The following is a 25,307-nucleotide window of genomic DNA, read 5'->3' on the forward strand; positions in this document are numbered from 1 at the left end:
TGCAATATTAAGATTTCATATTTAAATTTTATTTAATAACAATGTTTAAAAGAAAGGCAGTTTCCTTTTCCCACGTGGTCACTTCTGCTGTGCTAAGGAAACATCCTGGACAGATTTCTTCTGTAAGACATAAATAAATAAACATACATATATATACACACACACACACACACATTTTTTAAGTCTTAAGTTTTAAGTAGGGAAAATTGCTCACCTGTAAAACATCACTGAGGTTCTTTAAGTCATCCAGGACTTGGTTACACATGGTTATCTTCTCCGACAGTGCCACGAGCCTGTCATTAACGTCCTGCAGCAACTGTTGAGAAATAAAACATGTTGGTCATCACCGGTTGGTTTCAGTAGGACAGCTCGAACAAAGCTTGACTGACCTGTTGGCTCACAGAAACGCCGCTATCAGCCCGTCGAGTTATTGTATCCGCTGTACAACCTGTAACCGTTTCACAAACACTCTTAGAAACTACTGAGAATGTAACAGATGCGGAAAAGGTGATGGGTTTGTTACCTATGTCCGACTCCATGGATATAGACATAACTGTGCATTAAACTCTGCTGTCCATGTTGTCTGCGCGTCGTCTTTAAGTAGTCCCTCACAGGTGACTGAAATGTTTCTAATTCATGGGTGAGGACGACAACCACCAAACGTGAGGAAATGGCTGAAGCGGAAACGTTTTTTCCATCTTTATATGACACATTTCCAAAATAACCTTTTCTGGAACTGTTGACTGACTAAACACACCTGATCCAGGTGATCAGCAGTGCAGGGGGTCCCTGAGGACCAAGGCTGGAACCTGCTGTCCTAATGTCTGCGTCTTTTGGTGTTTAATCACTGATAAAACATATCACTACCTAGATGTGTTGTATTTATTTGACATGTTTTAATTATTTGTAATTTTTAATCCTTACTGCTTTCGTAAAACTGATGCTTCGGTAACCTAATGCAATCTCTCTCTTCCGACCTGTTTCATTGATGCTCGTATCTTTGAATTAAAACCTGACAGCATTGGAAAAACTACAGCTCCCATAAAGTCAGGGTTCATGTGAAATGTTCTTTAAAAGCCGCTGAAAAAAAATATTAGATTGTTTTATTTAAAAAAAACACATCATAAATACAAAGTAAGAGCATCACACACAACGCGTTGTTCGGAGGCTTTTCTTTCTTTTCTTTTTCTTTTTGTTTAGAGATATTACGGTTTTCTTCCTTCTTGAAGTTAACCCGGAAGTTCCGGGTACAGTCGTTCCTATCGGACATGAAAGCTTCCACATGCTACAACACGCCGTTTGACAACACATCAGGGAACTGACACACATGTGACGATAGCTTTAAGTTTATGAAGTCGGGTTGTAATATCGCCGTTGAATTGATCAAATTAAGAGGAGTTAACAGTTCAGCCTCGACTCACCGACTCCGAGCGGACATGTGTAAAGAGCTGAAGACCAAAGTGCTGCGGTTACAGCCTCCGACCTCCAACGGGCCGACAGTCCATCAGAACAGTCACAAAGGTAGTTTCTCTGTCATTTATCTGTGTCCCTAGAGACAGAAGGTTTTGGCTACTAATCATTTAAAAATGATGTGTGACGGTCACTGAATAATCTAAACGCTGCAGCGTCTTTCGTCAGATTGCCGTGTCAGTGATTTGTTTATGTGTACGTTTTATGCAAACTTAGCAAATTTGAAAGCAGGGCATCAAAACGGGACAAAGGATATCATCGTGGCATAGACTAAAAAGGCATAAATTATTAGAGAGGTGTAAGAAATTTTCAGAACTTCTTTTGTTCCAGCCTGATGTAACAGTTATTCATTAATCAACACTCAGTACCAGTAATGACAAAGTAAAAACAGTATTTTTCGTAACCCACTCTTCTGTTAACTTGGCTGTGTGCTTATGATTCTTGTCATGATCGATGGTGAACCTTTAGCCCAATCTCAGGTCCTGAGCACAGTGAAACAGGTTTTCGTTGAGGATATCGCTGTACTTTACTCCATTCAGCTTTACCTCAGCCGAGACCAGTCTCCCAGAACCCACTGCTAAAAAACATCCCCATATCATGATGCTGCCTCCATCATGCTTCACCGTAGGGATGGTATTGTGCAGGTGATTAGCGGTGCCTGGTTTCCTGCTGACATACCGTTTAGAATTGAGTCCCGAATGTTCAAAATTTGTTTCATCAGATCAGAGAATCCTATTTCTCACTGTGTGAGAGTCAATAAGGTGTTTGTTTGTTTTTTGCAAACTCCAAGCAGGTTTTCATGTGTTTGTACTGAGGGGAGGATAGGCACTCTGGAACCTTTTCCCAATCTCCACATAGGATCTCTGGAGCGCAGTCAGAGTGACCACTGGGATTCTTGGTTACCTCTGTTAGTACGGTCCTTCTCCCCCCATTGCTCAGTTTGGTCAGGGGACCAGCTCCTGGAACAGTCCTGGTTGTGCCAAATTTATTTAAGAATTATGGAGGCCACTGTGTTCTTGGGAACATGCAGAGCAGCAGAATGTTTTTTGTAGGCTTCATCAGATCGATGCCTTGCTGTTTCTGAGCTCTGCAGGCAGTTCTTTTGACCTCATCTTTTGCTCTGATAGAGTGTGCAGTATTAGCTGTGAGGCCTTCTAAAGAGGGGTGTGTGCCTTTCCAAATCATGTCCCATTAATTCCACTCAACATGTAGAAACATCTCAGCAACATGGGTCTGAATACTTATGTACATGCGATATTTCAGGGTTTTTTTATTTTAAAAAAATGTACAGCAATTTCTAAAATGCTGTTTTCACTTTCACATGCATAATTGAGTTTAGATATATGAGGAAAACAACTGTAGTTTCATGCAGCAGCATAACAGAATTGAAAAAGGGGGTCTGAAAACTTTTCAAATGCAAAGTATAAATAAGTAGCATTGCAATTTAAGGGTAGAACTAATTCTGTTACTTTACTTATATTGATTAGTCACTAATTGTCTATGAGAAAAATGGCAATAATAAGACATGTCTTCTTCTTTTCCTTTCGGCTGTTCCCTTTTAGGGGTCGCCACAGCGAATCATGTGCCTCCATCTAACTCTGTCCTCTGCATCCTCTTCTCTCACACCAACTAACTTTATGTCCTTCCTCACTACATCCATAAATCTCCTCTTTGGTCTTCCCCTAGACCTCCTGCCTGGCAGCTCCAACCTCAGCATCCTTCTACCGATATATTCACAATGTCTTCTCTGAACATGTCCAAACCACCTCAATCTGGCCTCTCTGACTTTATCTCCAAAGCATCTAAAATGAGCTGTCCCTCTGATGTACTCATTCCTGATCCTGTCCATCCTCATCCCTCCCAAAGAGAACCTCAACATCTTAAGCTCTGCTACCTCCAGCTCTGCCTCCTGTCTTTTCTTCAGTGCCACTGTCTCTAAGCCGAACAACATCGCTGGTCTCACCACCGTCTTGAACACCTTTCCTTTCATTCTCGCTGATACTCTTTTTTTTCACACAACACACCTGACACTTTTCTCCACCCGTTCCCACCTGCCTGCACTCATCTCTTCACCTCTTTCCCACACTTTCCGTTGCTCTGAACCGTTGACCCTAAGTACTTAAAGTCCTGCACCTTCTTCACCTCTGCTCCCTGTAACCTCACCGTTCCACCTGGGTCCCTCTCATTGACACACATGTATTCTGTCTTGCTGCGGCTAAGCTTCATTCATCTGTTTTCCAGAGCAGACCTCCACCTCTCTAGATTTTCCTCCACCTGCTCCCTGCTCTCACTACAGATCACAATGTCATCTGCAAACGTCATAGTCCATGGAGATTCCTGTCTAACCTCATCTGTCAGTCTGTCCATCACCAGAGCAAACAAGAAGGGTCTCAGAGCTGATCCTTGATGCAGACCCACCTCCACCTTGAACTCCTCTGTCACACCTACAGCACAACTCACCACGGTCTTACAGCTCTCATACATGTCCTGCACCACTCTAACATACTTCTCTGCCACTGCAGATGTCCTCATGCAATACCTCAGCTCATCTCTCTGCACCCTGTCATACACTTTCTCTAAATCTATGAAGACACAATGCAACTCCCTATGACCTTCTCTGTACTTCTCCATCAGCATCCTCAAAGCAAATACTGCATCTGTTGGATTCTTTCTAGGCATGAAACCATATTGCTGCTCACAAATCCTCACCTCTGTCCTTAGCTTAGCTTCCACCACTCTTTCCCACAACTTCATTGTGTGGCTCATCAGCTTTATTCCTCTGTAGTTGCCACAGCTCTCCACATCTCCCTTGTTCTTAATAATTGGCACCAGTACACTTATCCTCCATTTCTCGGGCATCCTCTCACTCTCCAAGATCTTGTTAAACAAACTAGTCAGAAACTCTACTGCCACCTCTCCTAGACACTTCCATACCTCCACAGGTATGTTATCAGGACCAACTGCCTTTCCACTCTTCATCCTCTTCAATGTCCTCCTCACTTCACTCTTACTAATCTTTGCTACTTCCTGCTCCACACCAGTCACCTCTTCTACTCTTCGTTCCCTTTCATTTTCCTCATTCATCAACTCTTCAAAGTTCTCCTTCCATCTTCCCATCAAACTCCTGGCACCTGTCAATACATTTCCATCCTTTTCTTTAATCACCCTAACCTGCTGCACATCCTTCCCGTCTCTATCTATTTGTCTGGCCAACCTGTACAAATCCCCCTCTCCCTCCTTAGTGTCCAACCTAGCATACAAGTCCTCATATGCTCTTTGTTTCGCCTTTGCCACCTCTACCTTCACCTTACGCTGCATCTCCCTGTACTCGTGTCTACTCTCTTCAGTCCTCTCAGTGTCCCACTTCTTCTTAGCTAATCTCTTTCCCTGTATACACTCCTGAACTTCCTTGTTCCACCACCAAGTCTCCTTGTCCACTGTCCTCTTTCCAGATGACACACCGACTACCCTTCTACCTGTCTCCCTGATCAAATTAGCTGTAGTGGTCCAGTCATCTGGAAGCATCTCCAAACCACCCAGAGTCTCTCAGCTCCTACCTGAAAACTGCATCATGTCGATCAACTCTTTAGCCACAAAAAAAACAACAAAGTTATTAGAAACAGCTTTTTCTATTATATCTTCTCGTTGGATATTTGCAGATGTAGAAATTGTTCAGAACTAACTGTTCCTACTTCACCATTATAGTAGGTGCTTGAGTTTTTTTTTTTTTTTAGTGGAGGAGAACTGCAAATTATTGTGCATTGCCAGACCAAGAATGTACCTATACCCAAACATATTCAATGATGTATGTAAAATTCTACAATGGTCACATTTAAGAAACTAGAACAGCAAATGTTTTGATTTTAAATAGAACTAAAATGCTGTCAACATATTTGCAGATTCATTATCTGTCAATTAACTAAACAACAAAGAATCAAGTAATTTCAGCTCTTCTGTTGCTGACAACAAAGTACATGTTGTTCCCTGTCTATTTCGGACACAGCTGAGATTTTGACAACTATACAAAGTATCTTACATCTCATTCCTGATTTCCCTGTATTACATTACTTGCCCACAGTGTGTTTTTTTTAAAGGTGAAATCCACACAAAACCTAAATCACAAGCCAATATAGTTTTACTTTACTTGATGAAGACAGACCTATATGGAGTTAATGCCTTTTATTTTACTTTTCAAATATTTTGTTTATTTTAATAAAGTTATTTTTTGGATTATATCTAAGGGCAGACAATATTACAGCCTTTACAATAACATATGTTAATACTGTTTTGGCAAAAATTAATTTATATGCAAATGTTTGCTTTGTGTTGCCTTATGGGATTTGAAAAGTACTTTATAGAATATCAACACTCAGTAAACCGTGACGAAAGTCATGTTTTTATTGTCGCTTTAGGGTAAACAATGTTAACATGCCCTGTACAGTAGACTGTGATGCAAATCCTTGATTATAATTCAATGTAATAACTTCTAATTTATTAGGTTTTACATAAGCCTTGTATTTATAATGTTAACAAAAGTAGATTTTCAATGCAAACAGTAAAAGGGAAAAACTTCAGCTTTCATTTGGGGACCATGAAATTTGTTTTTGGGGTGAGGGCAGCTTTAATCCATCGTCCGCTATTTGACAACCAGTCCATTATGAAGAGTGAGAGACATGAGAGTATTGGAAGCACTTTTGATTTTAAAGCAGTTTAGGCAAAACTGCACCATCATTAAGACCTCAATAATAAACACTCCTCTGATAACAGAAAAGGAACGTTATAATCTTCCAAAATATAGAATTTGCGACACATCTGTTGTGTTAGATACATATAACATGTGTATCTAATAAGGTGACCAGTGAGTGCGTGTATAAGTATGGGTGGATTAGCAGCTAATGTCTTTAAATATTAGAAGGGGAAAAAAAATGTGATCTGTCATTAGAACATATCATGGGGAGGAATTTCCCATTTGGATGGTTAAAGTATCTATCGATCTTATCTATTACCCATTGTATCATAATTATTTGGAAATGTTGTGGGTTGGGCCACAGCCATTAGCCAGCCTATTCATATAATTAAGGCTAAATTAACTCTCTGTGTAATGCTGTGTAGTTTAATGTCACCTCCCAAAAACAGAATATTATCACCTTCACGAAAGGAGAATGCACCACAGAACAGATGTATTAGACTGAGTGTAGATACTGTATAGCTGTTCAGATTGTCCACATGACATAAACTAATGCACATTCTTCCCTCACTATTTTTTTCTTGTTTATCCTGTGTGTTATTAGCCTTAGCCTCTGAGCTGCAAATGTACTTCATCTTCTGTGTTTGACTGTCTATCTGATCAATCTTTCTAAACCAGTAACAGCAATTAACAAAATGCAGCAACTAGAGCTTACATGATTATTGCTTTCTGTTTAATAATTATTAATGATTAGGGGTGCCTGGTGGGTTGAGCATCGGGTTGGGGTACAGAAGGCAGCGGGTTCGTTTCCCACCCCACCAGGTCTGGCCCCACCCAGCCACCAAGGGCCACGTTGGTGCCGGTGTATCGCGTCATTGGAATGTGTGTGCTTTTTGGGTTTTGAACTGTTGATTCTTTTGAGGAAACTGTAATATGCATTATTGCCTTTTTCTCACATTTTACACCGAACAGTACATCAAATAATCAATGAAATAACTGACAGACTAGTTTATGGGGGCAAAGATTGACAGGCGCAGCCCTGGCAGAAATTGAACCAAACATTGTGTTCTGCTATCGTGGAAACATTAGATACAGCATTTTATTTAAGGCATTCACTGCACCCCCCTTTCAGATTTCTATTTTCATCTTTCTATTTATCTTCAGGTGGTATTAGGCGTCTTGCTGCTGTCTCTTTGACTCTCTTTGTGTTTGAACTGCAGATGGTGCTGAAATCCTGAGCTGCACTGTGAAGGCTTTGAAGGAGGGCCACATCGTTGCTGTGCCCACTGACACCATCTATGGCCTGGCATGCCTGGCCCAGAACTCTGTAGCCATCAGAGGAACCTACAACCTCAAAGGACGAAATGGCCAGAAACCACTGGCGATTTGTGTAGGAGAAATACAGGATATCTATAAGTAAGTATAAGTATTTCTCTCTGCAGCCGTACCACATGAAAGAAAACCTCCATCTAAGCCCAGTTTGCTAATTGACAAATGATAAGCAGTGATCACCACAGGCTGATATTTCTAATGAAGCTACAGTTTGAATGCAGGTTTTTTTTTTTTTTAATATCAGTGGTAACTGTTGTGTTTTGGTGTCGATTTCTGAGAAGTGTGATGGTTTCTTTCTAGATTTGTTATGTTGCATAAACATATTAGTCATACAGGGATAAGTCACACAGGGAAGAGGAAAAGATGCAGTACAATCTTCACACCAGCAAGACACATTTTACATTTTGAGTGACAAGCACACCTGCTGTCACAGAAATGCACCAGGATTCATTAATTTATTTGCTAGATAGCAGTTTTATATCCTCATGTAGCGATGCTCCATTTCTAATAGATGGTGGTTATGAATTAACAACATCCTGGCCTTATGTAAGATTTGTATTAACAACTGTGGTGATTGTTTAAGTAAAAGAAATTGTTAAAAAAAACACCTGGTGTGATGTTGGCAGATTGCACGTTTAAGTCACAAACCGGTGGATGTGAAGTTTACCATTTCACAATGCTAAAAAATGCAGGATGTGAAATATTACTGGTTATCAAAGATGCAGATGAATATTATTTTGCTTTACTGGTCTGATCCTTTCAACTCAGATTACACACAGTCACCTTAGACTAACAGTTACTTCACTGTATAATAAGAACATTTTTAGAATTAGTGACCTGATAAAATGCAGTTGTTATTAAAGCATAGCTCAGCTTGAACTTGGCTTGTTTTTCCTGCTTCTGCGTTCAGGTACTGTAAGGTGAAGGTAAAGGAAGAGCTGCTGGGTGACCTGCTCCCTGGACCAGTCACTCTTGTGTTTGAAAGATCTGAAGAGCTGAACCCAGATCTCAACCCCTTTACTTCAGTAAGATCACTCCTTTTGGATTTATACCATTAAAAAGAAAACATAAAAGCAATCATAAACAAATAATTGCGAGTGACTTATTTCATGTCCACATCTCCCTTAGCTTGTAGGTGTACGTATCCCAGACCATGCCTTTATGAGACGCCTCTGCCAGATGTGTGGGGAGCCACTCGCACTTACCAGTGCCAACATCAGCTCGCACACCAGCACGGTGAAAGTACATGTAAGTGGAGAAATGTGGGAGGGAAAACTAATACACGACAAGCCAAGAGATACTTTTATCAGTTTTTTAAATTTAGTATGCTTCTGAGTATCTTTATTTGAACTAAAACGATGTTTCCTTTGCCATGAAAGTTTCTTTAATGTTGCTGGGTGTTTCTTCTAAAGGAGTTTCAGGAGCTCTGGCCGAAACTTGCTGTGGTTGTGGATGGAGGACCTATAAGAGATAAAAGCCGCCTTGGATCAACAGTGGTTGACTTGTCAGTTTTGGGCAGTTACCGCATCATTAGACCTGGCTGGTAAGTTCAAGGTCTTACTGGGCCTCTGTTACACTTCCCCTCCAGCGGTTATATGTACCATTTTAGGATGTCAGGAAAACATGAAATCCACTGTGAATGCAATTATTAAAACAGTGAAAAATTATTTTCCAAATACAAAATCAGTCTCTAAATGCTGTAGAATACATGTTTTTGTAGTATTATAATTTAAGCATCTATGTGGTTCACACTAAATAAATTTAATTTATTTATTTTGTAATCATTTTCATTCAACAGAATTGCAACAAAAGATGTAATTGGTTTCAAATTGTGGTTTAAAAATAAAAACTAGAGCAGTCTACCAGAAGGTTCCACTAGAATTCTTTCCCAGGAACTAAAGTCCAGAAACCTTGGGTGTAAAAATCCTTGAAGGATTTTGATTTCCCCCTCCACAACAGTGCCAGAGACCCAGGAGGATTAGGAAAATTGGCTCATTGACATATTTGAACTACATCCATTTGTTTTTATACCATCATCATTTGACCATCTCTCCTAAAAACTCTTGTAGTGTAGCAAACAATCAAAGCAAACCCCACATGCACTGAGTTTTAAAATATCTCAGGTATATAAAGTGCTGAGCAGTATTTGCCCTCTTGGCCACGTTCAGCAATGCAGGCCTCAGTCTGTTAGTTTCTGGACCTTCAAAAAATATACCCCTGGCTAGGAACTTTTTGGGGAGGTAGAACCATGGACCGGAAACTAAGTGTAGACCCTGTAAAAGCAGGTAGATGAACAGCCCCAGAAAAGGTTACTGTAGTGGAAAAGCACAGGTATATAAACTCTGAACCAACAGTCTACCAAGCTAAAAGTTTTCAGGAGGGCAGGATTTCAAATGAAGGGAGTCGACCGCATAACAAATATTTGAAGGGCTGATTTGCAAAACTCTAAAAACATCAATGACATGAATGGTTTGACACTTTAACAATTACAGTGTCAAACCCGCTGGAGAAAAATTAGTACATTGAACAAAGGTGATTCTATTTTCAGTGCCCTCTCATCTACAATTGATGTGCTGGAGCGGAAATATGGACTATTGAGAGACACCGAAGGATGACCAATGAACTGTCCACCACACATGCTGAGATGCACAACCAGCTCTGAGCTCAGGCTTCCAAGGAAAAGATTAATTTATCTAGGAAAGGCACGAATTCAAGAGCAACACTAGTTTTAAATCACTAACAGCCACAGTTTCTCTGGTGGCCGGTTTAAGATCAGGAGATGTTTTGATGTCCACATGTTCTGTCTTATGTGTTAACAGTGATACATGCTATATGTTATGCATACGGGTTGTATTTATTACATCAATACAGTTTTCAAAACCACTGGTTTTGGTTTTATTTGGACTTAAAGGTGTGGGAGGTTCCTAATGATTATGATGAAGGGATGGGATTGAGACGCATTCAAAATGCATCAATGTTTTTTTTTTTTTTAATTACATGATGAAACCTTTGTATTTATTTTGTCTGCATGTATGTTAAATAAGGTGAACTACAAGTTAGACACTAGTCATTTCAAAGTTGTGTTGGTTGGCTCATGGACCAAGTGGATGTATAGTTGAAAAATCATTCCAGTTTACCACTGGAGTATTTTATCAATTCTCAACCCCTTGAACATGTTTTGAAGGATTGCACAACATTGGCACAGGTGCAATAAAAATTTATATTTTTTTCCCCTCTGAATTTTTTGTCTTCTTCATGCTTAAGATGCTGTTTTTAACCCCAAGTCATAGGTGTCTGGACTTTACTCAAAACAGTGTGTAAAGTCGGTCAGATTCTGGTGTTAAAAATTTTAGACCCACACAAAAAACAGTAGCTTTGTTTAAAAAAAAAACAACTTTCCTATAATACACAGTAGGATATCATAATTAAAGTAAATTAAGTAAATAAAGTAATTCTAACCAAATTAGGTGTAACCGCACTTTAATTACTTGTCTGACTTGCCTCATTCCCATATAAAGATATTCTGACACTGAACACATTTATCGCCTCAGACAGTGCAAGTAGTGCAACTCTGCATACTAGAACTACGTTAGTGTTTGAACTTACCAGTTGATAGAGTAAATGTTATTAAGTTTGTTCAAGAATGTTTTTACTGTTTTGTGTTGGGTTTTTTTGTTAAATTTACTTTTAAATAAATTTAATTTAATATAATGACCCTATACTTAACAGGTTTTTATAATTTGAAATAAAACTCAATATTAGAAAATAAACATTTGTCATCTTGCCTAGAATGAAATGACAAACCACCTAGCCAAAAAGTCCAGCACATAAAAGTAGTCCTGGACATTTTTACACTTCAGATTATGTACAGTGTAAACATGAGATTGAACATTTTAGTGAGCTGCTAGTAGGTGGATGTTTGTTACCATTGGACAGAACCAGACTAGCTGTTTGCCTGTTTTCACTCTTGGTGCTAAGCTAACCAGCTTTTATCGGTCTATATTTCATGGACACCTTTGAGGGCTGTCGACAACCAGTCTGTCAGAACGTGGGAAGTGTTTCAGACATGTCACCAATGCTGGCAGTTTGTGTACACACGCATTTACAGAAACTTGCACGTCCACTCAAGTTAAAGGTAAATGCACGTGCGTAGGAATCTATGCTGATCAGTTTCTACATTCCTTCTTTCACTACAGCATGTCGTGTGAAGTCACTTTGAAAGCTCACATAAGCCACTGCTCCTTCTCTTTGTTGAACTGCTCAGCCCAGCGGCGGGTCAGCTCTAGGTAGTGATCAGGTCCATGTGGCTGATAGTCCAAGTACACACGGGTCACAGTTTTTTTTGGCACCGCCCTCTCTATTTGTGTCCCTTCATGCCATTCATTAAAGGATGTGATGGTGACAATCTCTGGACGCACATTCAGTGCTGCCTGCAGGGCTGTCTCAAAATAACGACCGTTCACCCGGTTGCGTGTGTTGTGGTTGTTCCAAGGCCGGATGCTAGTGTCAATATAACCAGGTCCCACGCTGGGGATAAACAAGAGATTGTTGCCATCACAGAAGGCTTTGATGGCCTTCCAGTTCTGGTGAGAAGAGCCGAATGAGAAACCATTGGAGGCAAAGTAAGAGTACATCCCATCAAAGCCACCTGCGAGGATGTCGTGCTTGTGGCGCTCCTCCACAATCAGGGCGATGAAGATGGAGTCGTACGTTGAGCCGCGGACACTGTGGGAGCCAGTGGGTGTCAAGAATTCAGACCAGGATTCTGGAGGTGTTAGGTAGGAGTCGTAGATGTAGAACAGAGGAAGACTCTTCCCAGTGCTGGAGGTAAACTTGTAGAAGGCCCCATGGTCACCATACCTTTAGAGGCAATACAGCAAGGGAACTACAGTAAACTACAGTAATAATGTGAAGACCATGCTGTGGTCATTGCAGGATCATACAGCAAAGGTAAAAGGCCTGACAATATGACTTTCCTTTGGATTAGTCTGCTATAAGATAAAAGAAACAAAGTGAATAGTTGGAAAAACTGACTTGGTTTCAAAATCTGATTAATAAGTCATGAAGTCGGCCTTCTATAATAAAATCCTTCTAAAAGTATTTCAGTTTTGGAACAACAATTCTTTTAACTATGCATGAAATATTAATGGTGTTCTATTTGAGTTGACAGTGATGGAGAGATGCAGCCAGACGAGTGCTTACCTGTCAATGATATACTTGACGTTGTCGTGCACACTCTGGTCGTTTCGTCCTCTGTATTGTTGGATGTGAAATGCAACCTTGGAAAACACAGAGAGACATACACGTCTTGTTGGTTTCCATTCATCATATTACTGCCGTTAGGGGAAAAAAAAGATGCAACAGTCAGCATGAGCCGGTGACCTTAGCCGTTATTGACTACAAATCAAGTGTTTCTCAGGAGAGATGTCTCACAAAGGGTTGACAATATCAAGGAAGAAAATAAATCAATAAGTGGGTTGTTTCATTACAGCGACAGCTCATGTGACCGCCGTTTCTTCTTCATAAAAGAGATACAAGTTGCACATTTGAACTCTCCAAAACAACTTAGTCATGCACCATTTTGATTTTTTGTGGACTCAAAGCATAGCACTGCATTAGATGCTGGTCTCGCTACAGTAGTGTAATATTACAGATGACTAAATCTGTTTACAGATCTTCTAAAATCCTTAAAATAAAAACAACTATAAGACCGACTTAGGGCAACTGTAAAACACAGGTCCCTTTGGATACGACGAAGGCTTCATATTCCTGACACATTGTGTCACGCTGTAGATGGTGTTTCTCGCCGACCTGTGCCCTTCTGGACACGTTTGTAATGCTCACAGTCAGAAATGAGTATTAGCAATTGATGAGCAAAAGCAGCAGGCAAACAGGGGGCCTTAAGTGACACGTACACAAAAAGTTAAATATTTTAAGACACGGCAAGAGAATTCGGTGACTTTGAATAATGAATGATCGAATGAAACACTTTTCTTCTCCAGCAGGACAACCAACGGGAACAACGTGAGGGAAATGGCTTTTTAAGATGGAGACCAACAGCAACTAAATGGATGTAAGAGGTCATCATTTCAAGTGACAACTACTGACTGAGTCTACAATCTATGACTCCTGTCTAATCCCTGATATAAGCTTTTTGGAAGCCTGTGTCTAGTTCAATATTTCATAGCTAATGATTTCATTTGCATTTTTCTTCACTGTGTTTAATATTTGTTCAGTGTTGGAACAGTTTGCCCATTGCTGATTTGAAATGTTTTGGTGTACTCCTGCTGTATTGCAGAGTTTCCCAGTTGGCAGCAATGAGTTTGTCACTATGACATTGACCATAAGTGCGATAATATATTAAAGGGATGTTTGGGAAAAAAACTACAGCCCCACAAGACAAAAATAAATGCTTTTACGTGCAAGAAAACATACATTGTGAATGTGTTAAGATGCTTGGGGGGAAAAAAAATCAATTTGAAGAAAGAGATCTTTTTTTCTCTGTGTAAATTGTAGTCTTAAATAAATGTTTTTAAAGCTAGAACTCACAGGCCTTCTTGTGAAGTAACAAAGTGAGAATCAACCATGAACCCATTAAAAAGCTGTTGGGTATGAAAGGATATGAAGCAATATAATTACCCTCCATAGAGAAGGAGGGGGAAAAAATAGCTGTGATGTTCACTGCAGCAGAGTACAGGTCACTAGAAAATTCAGCTCATTTTCCAAACATAGTGACCCATTACTCTGTGATAATTTACAAGTAAATGAGACAGAGTCAACGCATTTTAATACCTCATAAACATTGACAGCACGAGTCTGGAACAACCCCGGCATGATTTATGCTGAGCAGAGTGGAATTTAGTGCCATGTCGTGCAGAAAGCACTGAAGGAGGGCTGTGAGCCAACATAAAGATAAAAGGTCCAGATCTTTATAACAATTACATCAATTTCAACAAAGCTGTTCAAGAATATCAGTTTCACTCTGTGGTCAAAGGCGGTTGATGCACATAGCAATGTCAGAAAGCCTGAACATATCTACTCTGTGCATCTGCAAACAACACTAGATACCCTTGGGCCACATTGCTATATGGGCTACATAGTTGGCAGAACTTTTATAGCCCCTCAGGGTGCAGATTGTCCATTGAGGCAAACTGAGTCATCAAACCCCCAATGCTCATTTCTCCTCTGCTGCTTCCCTCCTGACTATTTCAGCTTCTTTTCAAGCTGAGGTCGAGCAGCAGCACCACTGTGGAGGCTTCATGCGATCTGCTCTCCAACTCTGCGGTGCACAATACACGAGCTGTGTGTGGGTGCTGCTGAATGCTGCTCAACTTGTATAACAAACGTACATTGCTTTCTTTTTCAGTGTAAGCCAGAAAAAGTGTATCTATAGCTACTGGATGTGGGACTGCCAATATGATACATTTGTTTTTGGAAAGCTCATTCTTCTCCTGTAAACATTCATCATTCATTTTGACTGAGAATATGTCATTATGGCCAATTTGTAATTTAGCTCCATAGACCAGGGGGTGCAACTTCTCCTAGCTGGGTAAGGCTGCATCGCCAACCAGGCAAAACAGGCTCTGAACTCAGGATTTCCATGAGACTCACAAACATATTATATTTTTAATCCAATTAGCCTTGAACCTTCTAAACTACTCACACTAAGTGTGTATTTTCCAAAATTACAGTCTTTTTTTTTGCACCAAATTCCCTTTGTTGTTCCTCTCCCTCTATTACAATTTAAGGCTGAAAACACCATCCAAGATAGATGTGTATAGATGTGTTTGTGTATATATATATATATATATATATATATATAAATATATGATTTCAGCTCACTATAGTGAGTATTATATATACTATATATAGTATTATATATATATATATATATATATATATATATATATATATATATATATATATATATATATATATATATATATATATATATATATATATATATATATATATATATATAAGCTCCATATAATATAAATGTATAGACAGCGAGAGAGAGAGAGAGAGAGAGAGAGAGAGAGAGAATAGATTTTGTCACCCATCACTTACACAGAAAGGACTTTAGGAACAGGTCTGTTCATGGTCATCGAGCTTCATAAAACCACTGTAAACATGGACTTACATTCTGCCACTGATTGACAACAAGTTGCTTAGGAAGAGCACAAGGCTCACTGTAGTCCTCATTCTTAGGAGGAGTACTGCTGTAATAAACCAACTAAGACAGGGAAAGGAAGAAGGGACTGAAAGTTTTAAGTGTGTTTAGACACAAGCTGAGAATTACAATAAGTTCTTCAGAAACATATCTGTAAAAGTATATATCAGCATCTCCAATGGCCTGATGCTTTAAAACCAAACTGCTTTTGTATTCTTTCAAGAATACATCACATTAGCAGGCAGCCGCTTTGGTTCCACAATCACACTGCAGATATGTGCGTTTTCTCAGTACTGGTCTGATACATTTCTAGCTGTTAGTGCTGCTCCCGTGGGGCCATCTGTCTTCCTCACTTGGGCTTCCCACCCTCCTTTTAGCTTGCCTTTTCCGTGGAAAAGAGCAAAGAAATTATTTAAAGTTGTGGCTTAAGAAAATTAGCATTAGATTTCCAAATCATCAGTGCCAAAGTGCTTTACCTTGTCAGCATTTTGCTGAAATTATGCAAGAAGCGCTCCAAAGATAAATGTCCTTCTGTGCCAAGGGAGTGGGAGGAGTTCATCAAAAACCAGGGGAACTGGAAGAGGATGCCTGGAAATACGCAACCTGCTGCTGTTCATATAATTTTATACTAAAGTCTTTTCTGCTGTTCTCTGTGATTGTAATGTTTTAAGTGCTTTCTATACGACACAAAGATAAGCAGTTTTTATTTTCTTTTATTTAGGGCAAGATAACAAAATTGCTGAATTGCAAAAGTCATGTCAGTTTTTCCACCATTCCACCACTGATGACAATAACACACGACATTAAGTTCAATCTATAAACTTTTTTCCTCACAGCCTTACATGCAAAACCTCATCAGCTCAGCGGTGCATGTCTAATCTCGCTGTTTGTCTTGTGCCCTCGTACAGATACATTGTTTCTTTGCCTGGAGCCAAACAGCAGTATAAACAAATGTAATATTAACTCCGACAGGCTGGCCTGAAAGACCCACTACCACTCATCAAAGCTGTTTATGGAGACGAGGCCAATGTGTTTCACGTCGCTACTGGAATATAAATCATCCATCTTCACACCAGGACACAAACACTGTAATTATAATGAGTTGCAATGATTATCCTTACAGTAACACTGCTTTGTACGGTAATTAACCTTATTGATAACTTTAGCAAGTTGTGAATACAACTTATTATCAGAGGCTGGAGCTTTTCCCGGCCGTCAGTGGGCAAGAGGCGGTGTACACCCCGGACAGGTCATCAGTCTACCTCAGGACCGATACAGAGAGACATGCACAGACAAGACCACCATTCACACCACCAGACCTAAAAGTCTTTGGTCTGTGGGAGGAAACTGGAAATACTCAGCAAGCACAGGGAGAACATATAAAGGCCACAGCCGGCCAGGAATCAAAAGGCTTTAATGCACATAGGTGTTTAACTTCAGCACACACACACACACAGTATAAAGGTAATTGTGGAAGAGAAGAGTTGTTTTACGGATTGAAATAATGTATTTTCTTTATCTTACCCCCTTGACATTTCAACTGTGTTATTTTTCTTCTTACTTTAAGATGTTGTGCTCTTGGTGCATTATTAATGCCATGGGAATGCTATGACATTAAAAAAAAACGGTTAAAAGCCCGTCTTATGTCATTTCCTGTTGCATACAGAAAGAATGGCCCCTTTGTAGCTTTTGTTCAGCACATGAGGGATGACCATAAAGTCTGATTCCAATTCTGATTACTGAGTAAAAGAAAAATATATCCATGCCATCAAACATAGTGTCATAATTGTATCCCGTCCTCCCAATGCCATCCTTTAGTCTCCCTCTCTCTATACTGTATCTGTAGAACATCCAATGTGAATTGTATCACATTACGAGCAAGTGTGCCCTGTAAAAGTTTAATAAGCTGCTGATACAGTGACAGGAGTCAGAAGGACCAAAGTGGATGGCCGTTATTTCCACCAACGTGACATTTTCCAACCTAATTGGCAATTGGTCATTTGCTAACCCCCACTTCTCTACCCCCACTGAACAACTGATCCAACAGCAGCAGCTCTTTGACCTGTTTTTTTTTTTTTTTTTTTTTTTGCGTGTATGCTGATGGTATCACTGCAGCTGCGAACATCCTGAGACACATCACTGAGTAGCAGCTTTATAGAGCTTTCTAAACACCTTTATAACGACACGGCAGAATAAGTTGAGCTTCAGCAGCTCTCAATCTTATTCTCCAGGGACCACAAAAAAGATGCATCTTCTGCATATAACACACCAGAGCACAATGGCTGGTTTGAGATGACTGGTGTGTTAAGTGAGTGGTGTTAAGCTCTCTGTTCAACTCTGAAGCATCAATAATCATTTTACAGCTTTTTTGTCAATCTGCTGTTTGAGTGAGTTGAATTAGTGGAAATACAATGGACAGAATCATATTCCCACCTTAAGCCTAAACCTCATCCTATTATGAATAATTAAATCCCTTAAGGCAAACAATCTTGTTTTCAATGATATCCCCTATTAGACAATAATAATAATATATTATATCCACCCAATATAATATATTATTGTTGTGACTTGCACTTGAATTGAATTCTGAAAGAAACAAATAGATAGGTCTCCAGACATTTGACATTTCAGTTCAACAAGCTGGAGGGTTTACGCAATTAGGTCATTGTGATGACAACATATAGCACTTTGCACTTGTTGGAGTTCCTCAGGGCTCTGTGCATGGCCCACTTTTTAAAAATAGAATAATTTATATATTCTATTACATAAGAAATGGTGCTAAGAAAAATACTGGTGAATTCATAATCTATAAAGACATATTTTTGAAAGGTGGAAGCCCATATTGTTTTAACTCAGAAGACTTTAAATTATTCAACTGAATCACAAATATTATGTAGTTAAATATTTTGTTTGTCCGACTTCATACTCAAACTCTTTTACATTAAAATATATATTCAAATCTAAAGTTGCTAGTTGTTTCAGGAGCGACACCAAGGTAGCCCTTGAAGGCTGGGCGGTGCCACACGTGGGGTTGGGATTCGATCCCGTGGCCTTTTGCATCCCAACCTGATGCTCTATCCATTGAGCCCGAGTACAGACTAAAAATATTTTTTTTCATAATAACCTACGCAGCAGTTTGCTTTATCCTTTTACGTATGAAGCAAAAACATTTATAGGAAATTGTTAAACAGCAGTTGATTTAAATGTCAGAAAAGGTTTTGACTTTTAAACCCATACTGCAAAGTAGATTTCAGCATTATTGGTGAAAAAAAAATGGCAAGAAACAGCTTTTCTTTCAGAAGCTATCGACTTAAAAGAGACAAATCACGGAAAAATCTAAAATAATTTTCTTGTTCAGGTTTGTCTCTCAGTCACTCACTCACAAACACACACATATATATATAGAAAATGTGCTAAAGCCTAATTACCTTGAGGTTGTGTCTATATGCCGCATCCAGTACTGATGGTACTAAATCTTCAGCAGGTTCCCCATTGTCGTCGGCCAGGCCAGGAGGATACCAAGACAGTACCAGAACCCCTTGAGATGGAGAGAAATATGATAGTCTGAGCATTACTTCTGGAGTATAGACACCGGTTAAAACTTAATATCCAAAAATCACATGAATCTAAAAACCTAAAAGAAATTGTTCTCTCACGCATTATTGAAACCAAGTATGACTTTGGCTATGCTAATTGTAAGAAATGCTGACAATCCTAGGGGAGAAACGGGTGCTGAAAAACATGCTTTCATTAATACACAATGAGGCTTTGAGTGCAGCCCTTAACACAATTCAACAGACTCACTTGGGGCTATTGAACTACTACAGTTAGTTGCACTTTTATTGAACATGCTGTGAAATTTCTGCCCTGGTAATTCATTAGGGTAATTACTCTGCTTTTTTTTTTTTTTACATAGGTACAGTTTGTGAGAAAATAGGTGCTTAGGCATAGATATATAAAAGTGCCCCAACTCGTACTACACGGGAACCACGACACCTGGACATACAGACAGACGACAGTGTTTTTCCTAACACTGTTACTAGATGTCATTGTGTGTGTGTGTGTGTGTGTGTGTGTGTGTGTGTGTGTGTGTGTGTGTGTGTGTCTTTTTTGTATCTCTGAATTTGTTTTGCATCTGTTTTGCTTTTTTTAGCCGTTTTCACAGCTCTTTGTCGTCATTGTGTCATTTTGTGGTCATGTTTCATAGTAGGTTTTTAAGGACCGTTTTGCATGTCTGTCGGTGAACTTTGTAGTAAATATATTCGGTTATCTTTTTTCATCTTTCTGCAGCGATTTTTGTCTCTGCCTCTTTGTGCTTCAGTTCAGTAATCTATCCATGGCTGTGCAGAGGAGAACTCATGGTTTTAATGTAAATACCTACCTGCCCATTACCCGCAGCCAACTGATGCATTTGTATCTGTCATCTTCTGTCCATTTATTATATCTTGTTTTAAATGCAATCTCTCTGCTCACTTTGAGCATGTGACAGCTCATAAATTCCATTAGAGAAATGCTTGTCCACGCTTGGATGCTGGTTTTATATTGGTCACAGCACTGCATGGAACTAGAAAGGACCTGACACATTGGATATGCACTCAAAGCTAATTAATTAAAATCACGTCTGTGTGCTGTGGAACTATGGGGATTATTGGATAACAATACCCAACTATATATTTGTGTATTAAGAATATAGCCACTGCCATTAATTTTATTCACAGGGCTCAGTAAAGTGCCAGGGATTGAGTTCTCAAGCCAAGTGGAACCATTTAAAGGTTGGCTGGCTGGAATGTATTAAATGGATTGCTTTGACTAAGAATTTTGAGATGTTCCTCCTGTGAAGCACCTGTCTGGACAATAAGGTTTCAGACGGCTTCATAGCCTGCTCATCATTTTGGATGGTGTACAATAACTTATTAAGATGTAGGACAGAAACATCCGGCCTATCATGTGTTCGCTGCTGATGGCTGAACACACACAGCTGTTACTTGACACCAGGCCTCAGGCTGTCTTTTAAGGAAACTATAAAACATTTTCAAAGGCTAACATGCCATATCTGTTAATATTTCATAAATCGCGAGAGGCAAACAGATAAGTTTGAAAGTTCTCAGAATGGTTCTAAGTGAGACTGGGGTTGGACAAAAATGTACATATTACTTTAATATACCATCTCTTCTTTCACAATACGCTTTAACCTTATTACATACATTTTAATTTGAGATTATTTAAATGATCTATTATCAGATATGTTTATGAATTATTTCTTGTTTTTATAAAGTCTGTTATTTTATCACGGGTGCTCTGTCTTTACGCTTTCTCTTATTTGGTGGTTGTTTTACTGTGAATGTTTCGTTCTTGTCCTTCTCTTGAAACAGAATTTTAATCTCAACGTCAAAAGCCTAAACAAACAACAATAAATACTGACTTTCAGCACAAATGCCATGATGACTTATTACTGTTAATCTACACATTCCCGTGGTTTAAAGTCATGTTTGCAAAAACTAATAAATTGGCAAATTAAACTTAAGGTTACTTAGTTTTATTTAAGTTTTGTTGTTATTTCTGATATAAAATTGAACAGATCACTGCATTCCATGTTGATGGTTTACATGTGGTCTCTTGAAAAGTCTTCTATACTAACATATAAAATATAGGCTACTCCTACTAACCAGGTAATTTCAGTCATATTATCCATTCTCAGCAGGGCATGCAAATTGAAAGCGTCTGAAACTGCCTAAGTTTAGACATTGATATAGTCAGGAAAGTGATTTAATTACACTTTAGACTCGTGCTGATATCCTGATGACCGTGGCCTCCAGTGGGACTGTGTTCTGCAGAATGTGTTGCATTTGGGGGGACGTTCAGCTGAGCCCGTGTGGAGCTGTCCAGTGGTGGTGCTGAAAACGTTTAGCACCCCTCGCGAGGAAAATAGGAGGCAGCTTAGAAACCAGATATATGTGCAGCTGCTGAGCACAAAAAGCAGCACTCAGCTATTTTTTTAAAACTCTTCAGAGCGCACTCTGCATCTCTGAACTGTACCTGCAGCAGATGCTCCGATCTGCTCCATGTGGGACTCCAAAACGTCCGGGTCCCTCGAGCTGTACGGACTCAGTTCGGGGTAGAAACTGGAGCCGATGTCTTCAGGTGGCATGTGTCTCCCTCTTGGGTAGCTGGATGCAATCTTGGGGTCCCAGTGTGGCACCAGGATGTGGTCCCAGTGAATGTACTTCCCGTCCATATGTGGGTTGCCGTACCAGATGTAGTAAAAAATATGAACATCATAGAAAATAGTTCCTTCGGGGCCGGCGTTGGACAGTATTACTTTGTTGTTGCTGCCAGCAGGGCGAGCTTGACCCGGGGAGGCCGTGGCGTCTCGGGACATGGAGCGCCGGTCCATCTTCCCTCCTGTCATCGGAAGCAGCTCCAAGCCCGGAGCCAGATCCGAGAAACCATCACTGGGCTTCAGGGTCCTCAGTCCCATCATGGTCCCAAAGATGAACAGCGTGAAGAGAAACAGAGCTATGCAAGCTTTCCTCCGTAGTCTCGCCATGTCTGGCTGAAATGGCAGAAGCTGCAAACTGCGTGACCGGAACCGGGAGCGCAAATAAACCTGCGTGTTCTTTTTCTGCTTCCCTGCGCCGAGAGTTCACCTCACAACCTCCGAGCTACTCAACGCGTCCTGTACGACAGCTACAAGCGATGCAACCTTTTGAATCCATCACTAAAAAGTGCTTACATGCTGGCAGTCCGGCCCCTGCAGACTACCTCACGCACTTGGCTGTGGGAATTTTAACTTTCTCCTGCAGCTCCACGTTTTGCATTCTGCTGAGTTGGGTACTGTCGCCTGTGAGGTATCACCGCAACACAGACCCACGTCCCGAAAGGCTTGTGCAACTCCATACGATGATGATAACCGAGTAGAGACCACTCAGCTCCAGTTCGTTGTCAGATTCGGTTACAGCGCGGATGTGTCGTTCCCACTGAAACGCTTCACTCACCGGTCTCCAAACTGTCTCTCTCTCAGCTGCCACTCCTCCAGATGCTGATCTGTCCACCTGACACCGGGCAGATGACCGGCGTCGAGTTGCAGTAGTGATGCTCTCTGGTGATGTCAGAAGGATTTTCCAGGCTGCTTTATTTCACGGTGCATTTTTAATGTCAAACAGACGGGGCTCATCTGATCTCTGCTTTGCTCATTTGTGCAGACAGAAAATATACAGTTTAATTTAAAAAAATTGTTTTAAATAAAACACCGACTGAGATACTGTCATCAGCATGTCAAAAGCGACACCGTCATGTTTATCAAGAAATGTGATACTAGTGTTTGATACTTTGATGCGATATAAATTGTCATCGATCTGTATTTAAGGTTAAAATTACAGTGATTGACGGACTCTATGCTCGTTATGCACTGACCTGCACTTACACCGACATCTAGTGGCTAATTTTCGGAGCACACGGTTACTTTCCCGGGATGCTTTCAGCTACTACCGGAAATTATCTGATTTGCTGTGGCTTGGTTCGATTTCCCCTCTGTCAAGTGACTTATACGCAGAAACTGCAAACTGCACAGCGTTTTAAGTTACTTGTTGTTTCACAGAAAAATCGTCTCACTTGTTCTAAGTATTGTTCAAAACCCTTGCATTCAAATTCACTGTCGAGCATGACTGTCCAATGTGCAGGCTGCCAAAAGTAAATGGACACATAAATGAGCTTTTATAAGGCCATATGCATAATGGGTTTTAGGATTTGCCAAAGTTATAGCCGGAAAATCCGACCCGACCTTATTAAATTGAAAGGAGTCGGAGGTAAAATGACTGTTAATAAAAAAGGCTCTTTAAGGGCAGTAGCCAGTGTAAAACGTCATCATTAGAGCAGCCTTCCTCCATCTGACCCCGAAAATTGCTACAGTTGCTTTTCTTTTCACCTACGATTTAATTAAAAGTATTTCGTGTTATTAAACGATATCAAAGCGTCAGCGTATAATATATATAACTTTGAAGAATTGCTTTACACCTTCAAACATGTAGAATGAATAAAATTAAGAATATGAGTCTGTAAAAAATAATTTTGCAGATTAAAAACGCACAAATAAAAGCCTACCGTTTCATCTTTTCATAATAAAATCTACTAACAATTAAAATATGTAAAATAATTTATTACTTAAAGAAATTGCCCATAAACTTAAGAAAGCGAATACATGGTGAGAATAATTCAAATCTTACGTGTTCAGCACTTTCAGGATTTGGGTGTATGTTTGATTTTGGACCTAAATGATCTTTTCTGGACAACACAGCTGTTTATTTATTTTGTCAGGCTCTAACTAATATTAATTTAGTTCCATTAAAAATCAACAACTTCTTAATTTTTTTGTTGGTTGCTTTTTTGCAAAGTAGCTTCGATCTGTGCTGTTGTAGATTTGATTGAGGGACATTATGCAGGATGCTAATGTTCGCAAATTTGCGCGATTGGCGAATCCACAAGGGGTCGTTGTGCAGTGATGATATCGACAAGCCACATTTGAAAACATCCGTCAGGCATCATCTACACTGCAACTTCCATTCATGAAAATAACCAAATGATAAAGAATTTTTAACTGTGATAAATTTTACTAATGCAACTAAAATACCCCCCGCCACGCACACAGGCCAACCACTGAACCACTCAGAACATACTTTAATATTTTATTTAATTAATTATTAGCTTAGAATTCGATTCATTTTTTCTGTATTATATATCAATGTAACCATTTTCACATTTAATAGTTTAGTTTTATTATTTTATGCCAGATGAGATTTTACTTGTGTGTTTGTTTTTTAGCAAATTGTTACTATTACAAGCTTGGATTCATCCATTATTAAAAAATGTTATTGGTTATTTCGGCTTTAAACCGTTTCTCTCTGGTCTGCTTCAAGGGCTACTTTCCTCCGTTTTTGATTCATCCATCACTCCACAAGGACACAAGTCAACATCTTAACGTAATGTGATCAATCACTATCGATCCACGCATTCGTTTGAACAGCTTGGCTTCATGTTGCCGCCTAGTTCTGAGGGCTGTTTTTACAAACACTTTTCCCCCTTCGTTGGATGAAGTCCGCTTTCGTTTTTTGTTACTTTAACTCACGGTTTTGTGGGTTTGACTCAGTTTAAACTGTCCCCTTCTGGTGCACAGACAGAAGAAAACGCCTTCCCTTCCACGGTTCATCTGCATTACCACTAAAACTGTTTCTTTGTATGTTTAGACAGCAGCTACTCAACCATCACAAGGGAACAAATGCGCACAAAACATAAAAAACACGCAATACTCTAAATTAAACTGATTAACATAATGCATTCAGGTACAACCACATTTTTACTTCTGCCTATTTTGCTATTTTAGTATTACAATTCACTAAAATGCACTTAGTACTGCAAATAAAGCACATTACAACTGGTCACGTTTGTGTTGCAAATTACAGTAAATGTAAATTTTTGAGGCCACATTTGGAGAAGAGAGGACTTAGTATTTCGAGATTTGCCAGTTCTCACGTTTGGACCCTTCCATCACACACGATCTAATCTATCCTTGGGGACTGTACTTATGGATCACGTGGACATGACCTAGAGTGTGTGTGTGTGTGTGTGTGTTTGAGGGGGTGTTGTAGGATG

At 39.7% G+C, this 25,307-nt stretch overlaps 2 protein-coding genes and 1 long non-coding RNA gene across 3 annotated transcripts; 1 reads left to right on the forward strand and 2 right to left on the reverse strand.

Annotated features, from left to right (window-relative positions):
• Positions 1–14: 14 nt before the first annotated feature.
• Positions 15–1,176, reverse strand: LOC137130800 (uncharacterized). The gene is made up of 4 exons (XR_010914894.1): positions 524–1,176; positions 390–448; positions 215–316; positions 15–120 (listed from the first exon to the last, which is right to left on the reverse strand). It is a non-coding gene; the product is annotated as an uncharacterized lncRNA (long non-coding RNA).
• A 57-nt stretch (positions 1,177–1,233) lies between these two features.
• yrdc (yrdC N(6)-threonylcarbamoyltransferase domain containing) lies at positions 1,234–10,883 on the forward strand. Its single transcript, XM_067511363.1, has 6 exons — positions 1,234–1,521; positions 7,378–7,573; positions 8,400–8,514; positions 8,618–8,737; positions 8,902–9,032; positions 10,038–10,883. The coding sequence occupies exons 1-6, from the start codon at positions 1,350–1,352 to the stop codon at positions 10,102–10,104; spliced, it is 801 nt and encodes a 266-aa protein (XP_067367464.1). The 5' UTR covers positions 1,234–1,349; the 3' UTR covers positions 10,105–10,883.
• A 2-nt stretch (positions 10,884–10,885) lies between these two features.
• Positions 10,886–24,349, reverse strand: LOC137130795 (glycoprotein endo-alpha-1,2-mannosidase-like protein). The gene is made up of 4 exons (XM_067511361.1): positions 21,699–24,349; positions 19,091–19,200; positions 12,692–12,768; positions 10,886–12,349 (listed from the first exon to the last, which is right to left on the reverse strand). The coding sequence occupies exons 1-4, from the start codon at positions 22,207–22,209 to the stop codon at positions 11,713–11,715; spliced, it is 1,335 nt and encodes a 444-aa protein (XP_067367462.1). The 5' UTR covers positions 22,210–24,349; the 3' UTR covers positions 10,886–11,712.
• Positions 24,350–25,307: the final 958 nt, after the last annotated feature.

The sequence above is a fragment of the Channa argus genome, chromosome 7 (genome assembly GCF_033026475.1).
Source record: "Channa argus isolate prfri chromosome 7, Channa argus male v1.0, whole genome shotgun sequence".
Taxonomy (NCBI): domain Eukaryota; kingdom Metazoa; phylum Chordata; class Actinopteri; order Anabantiformes; family Channidae; genus Channa; species Channa argus.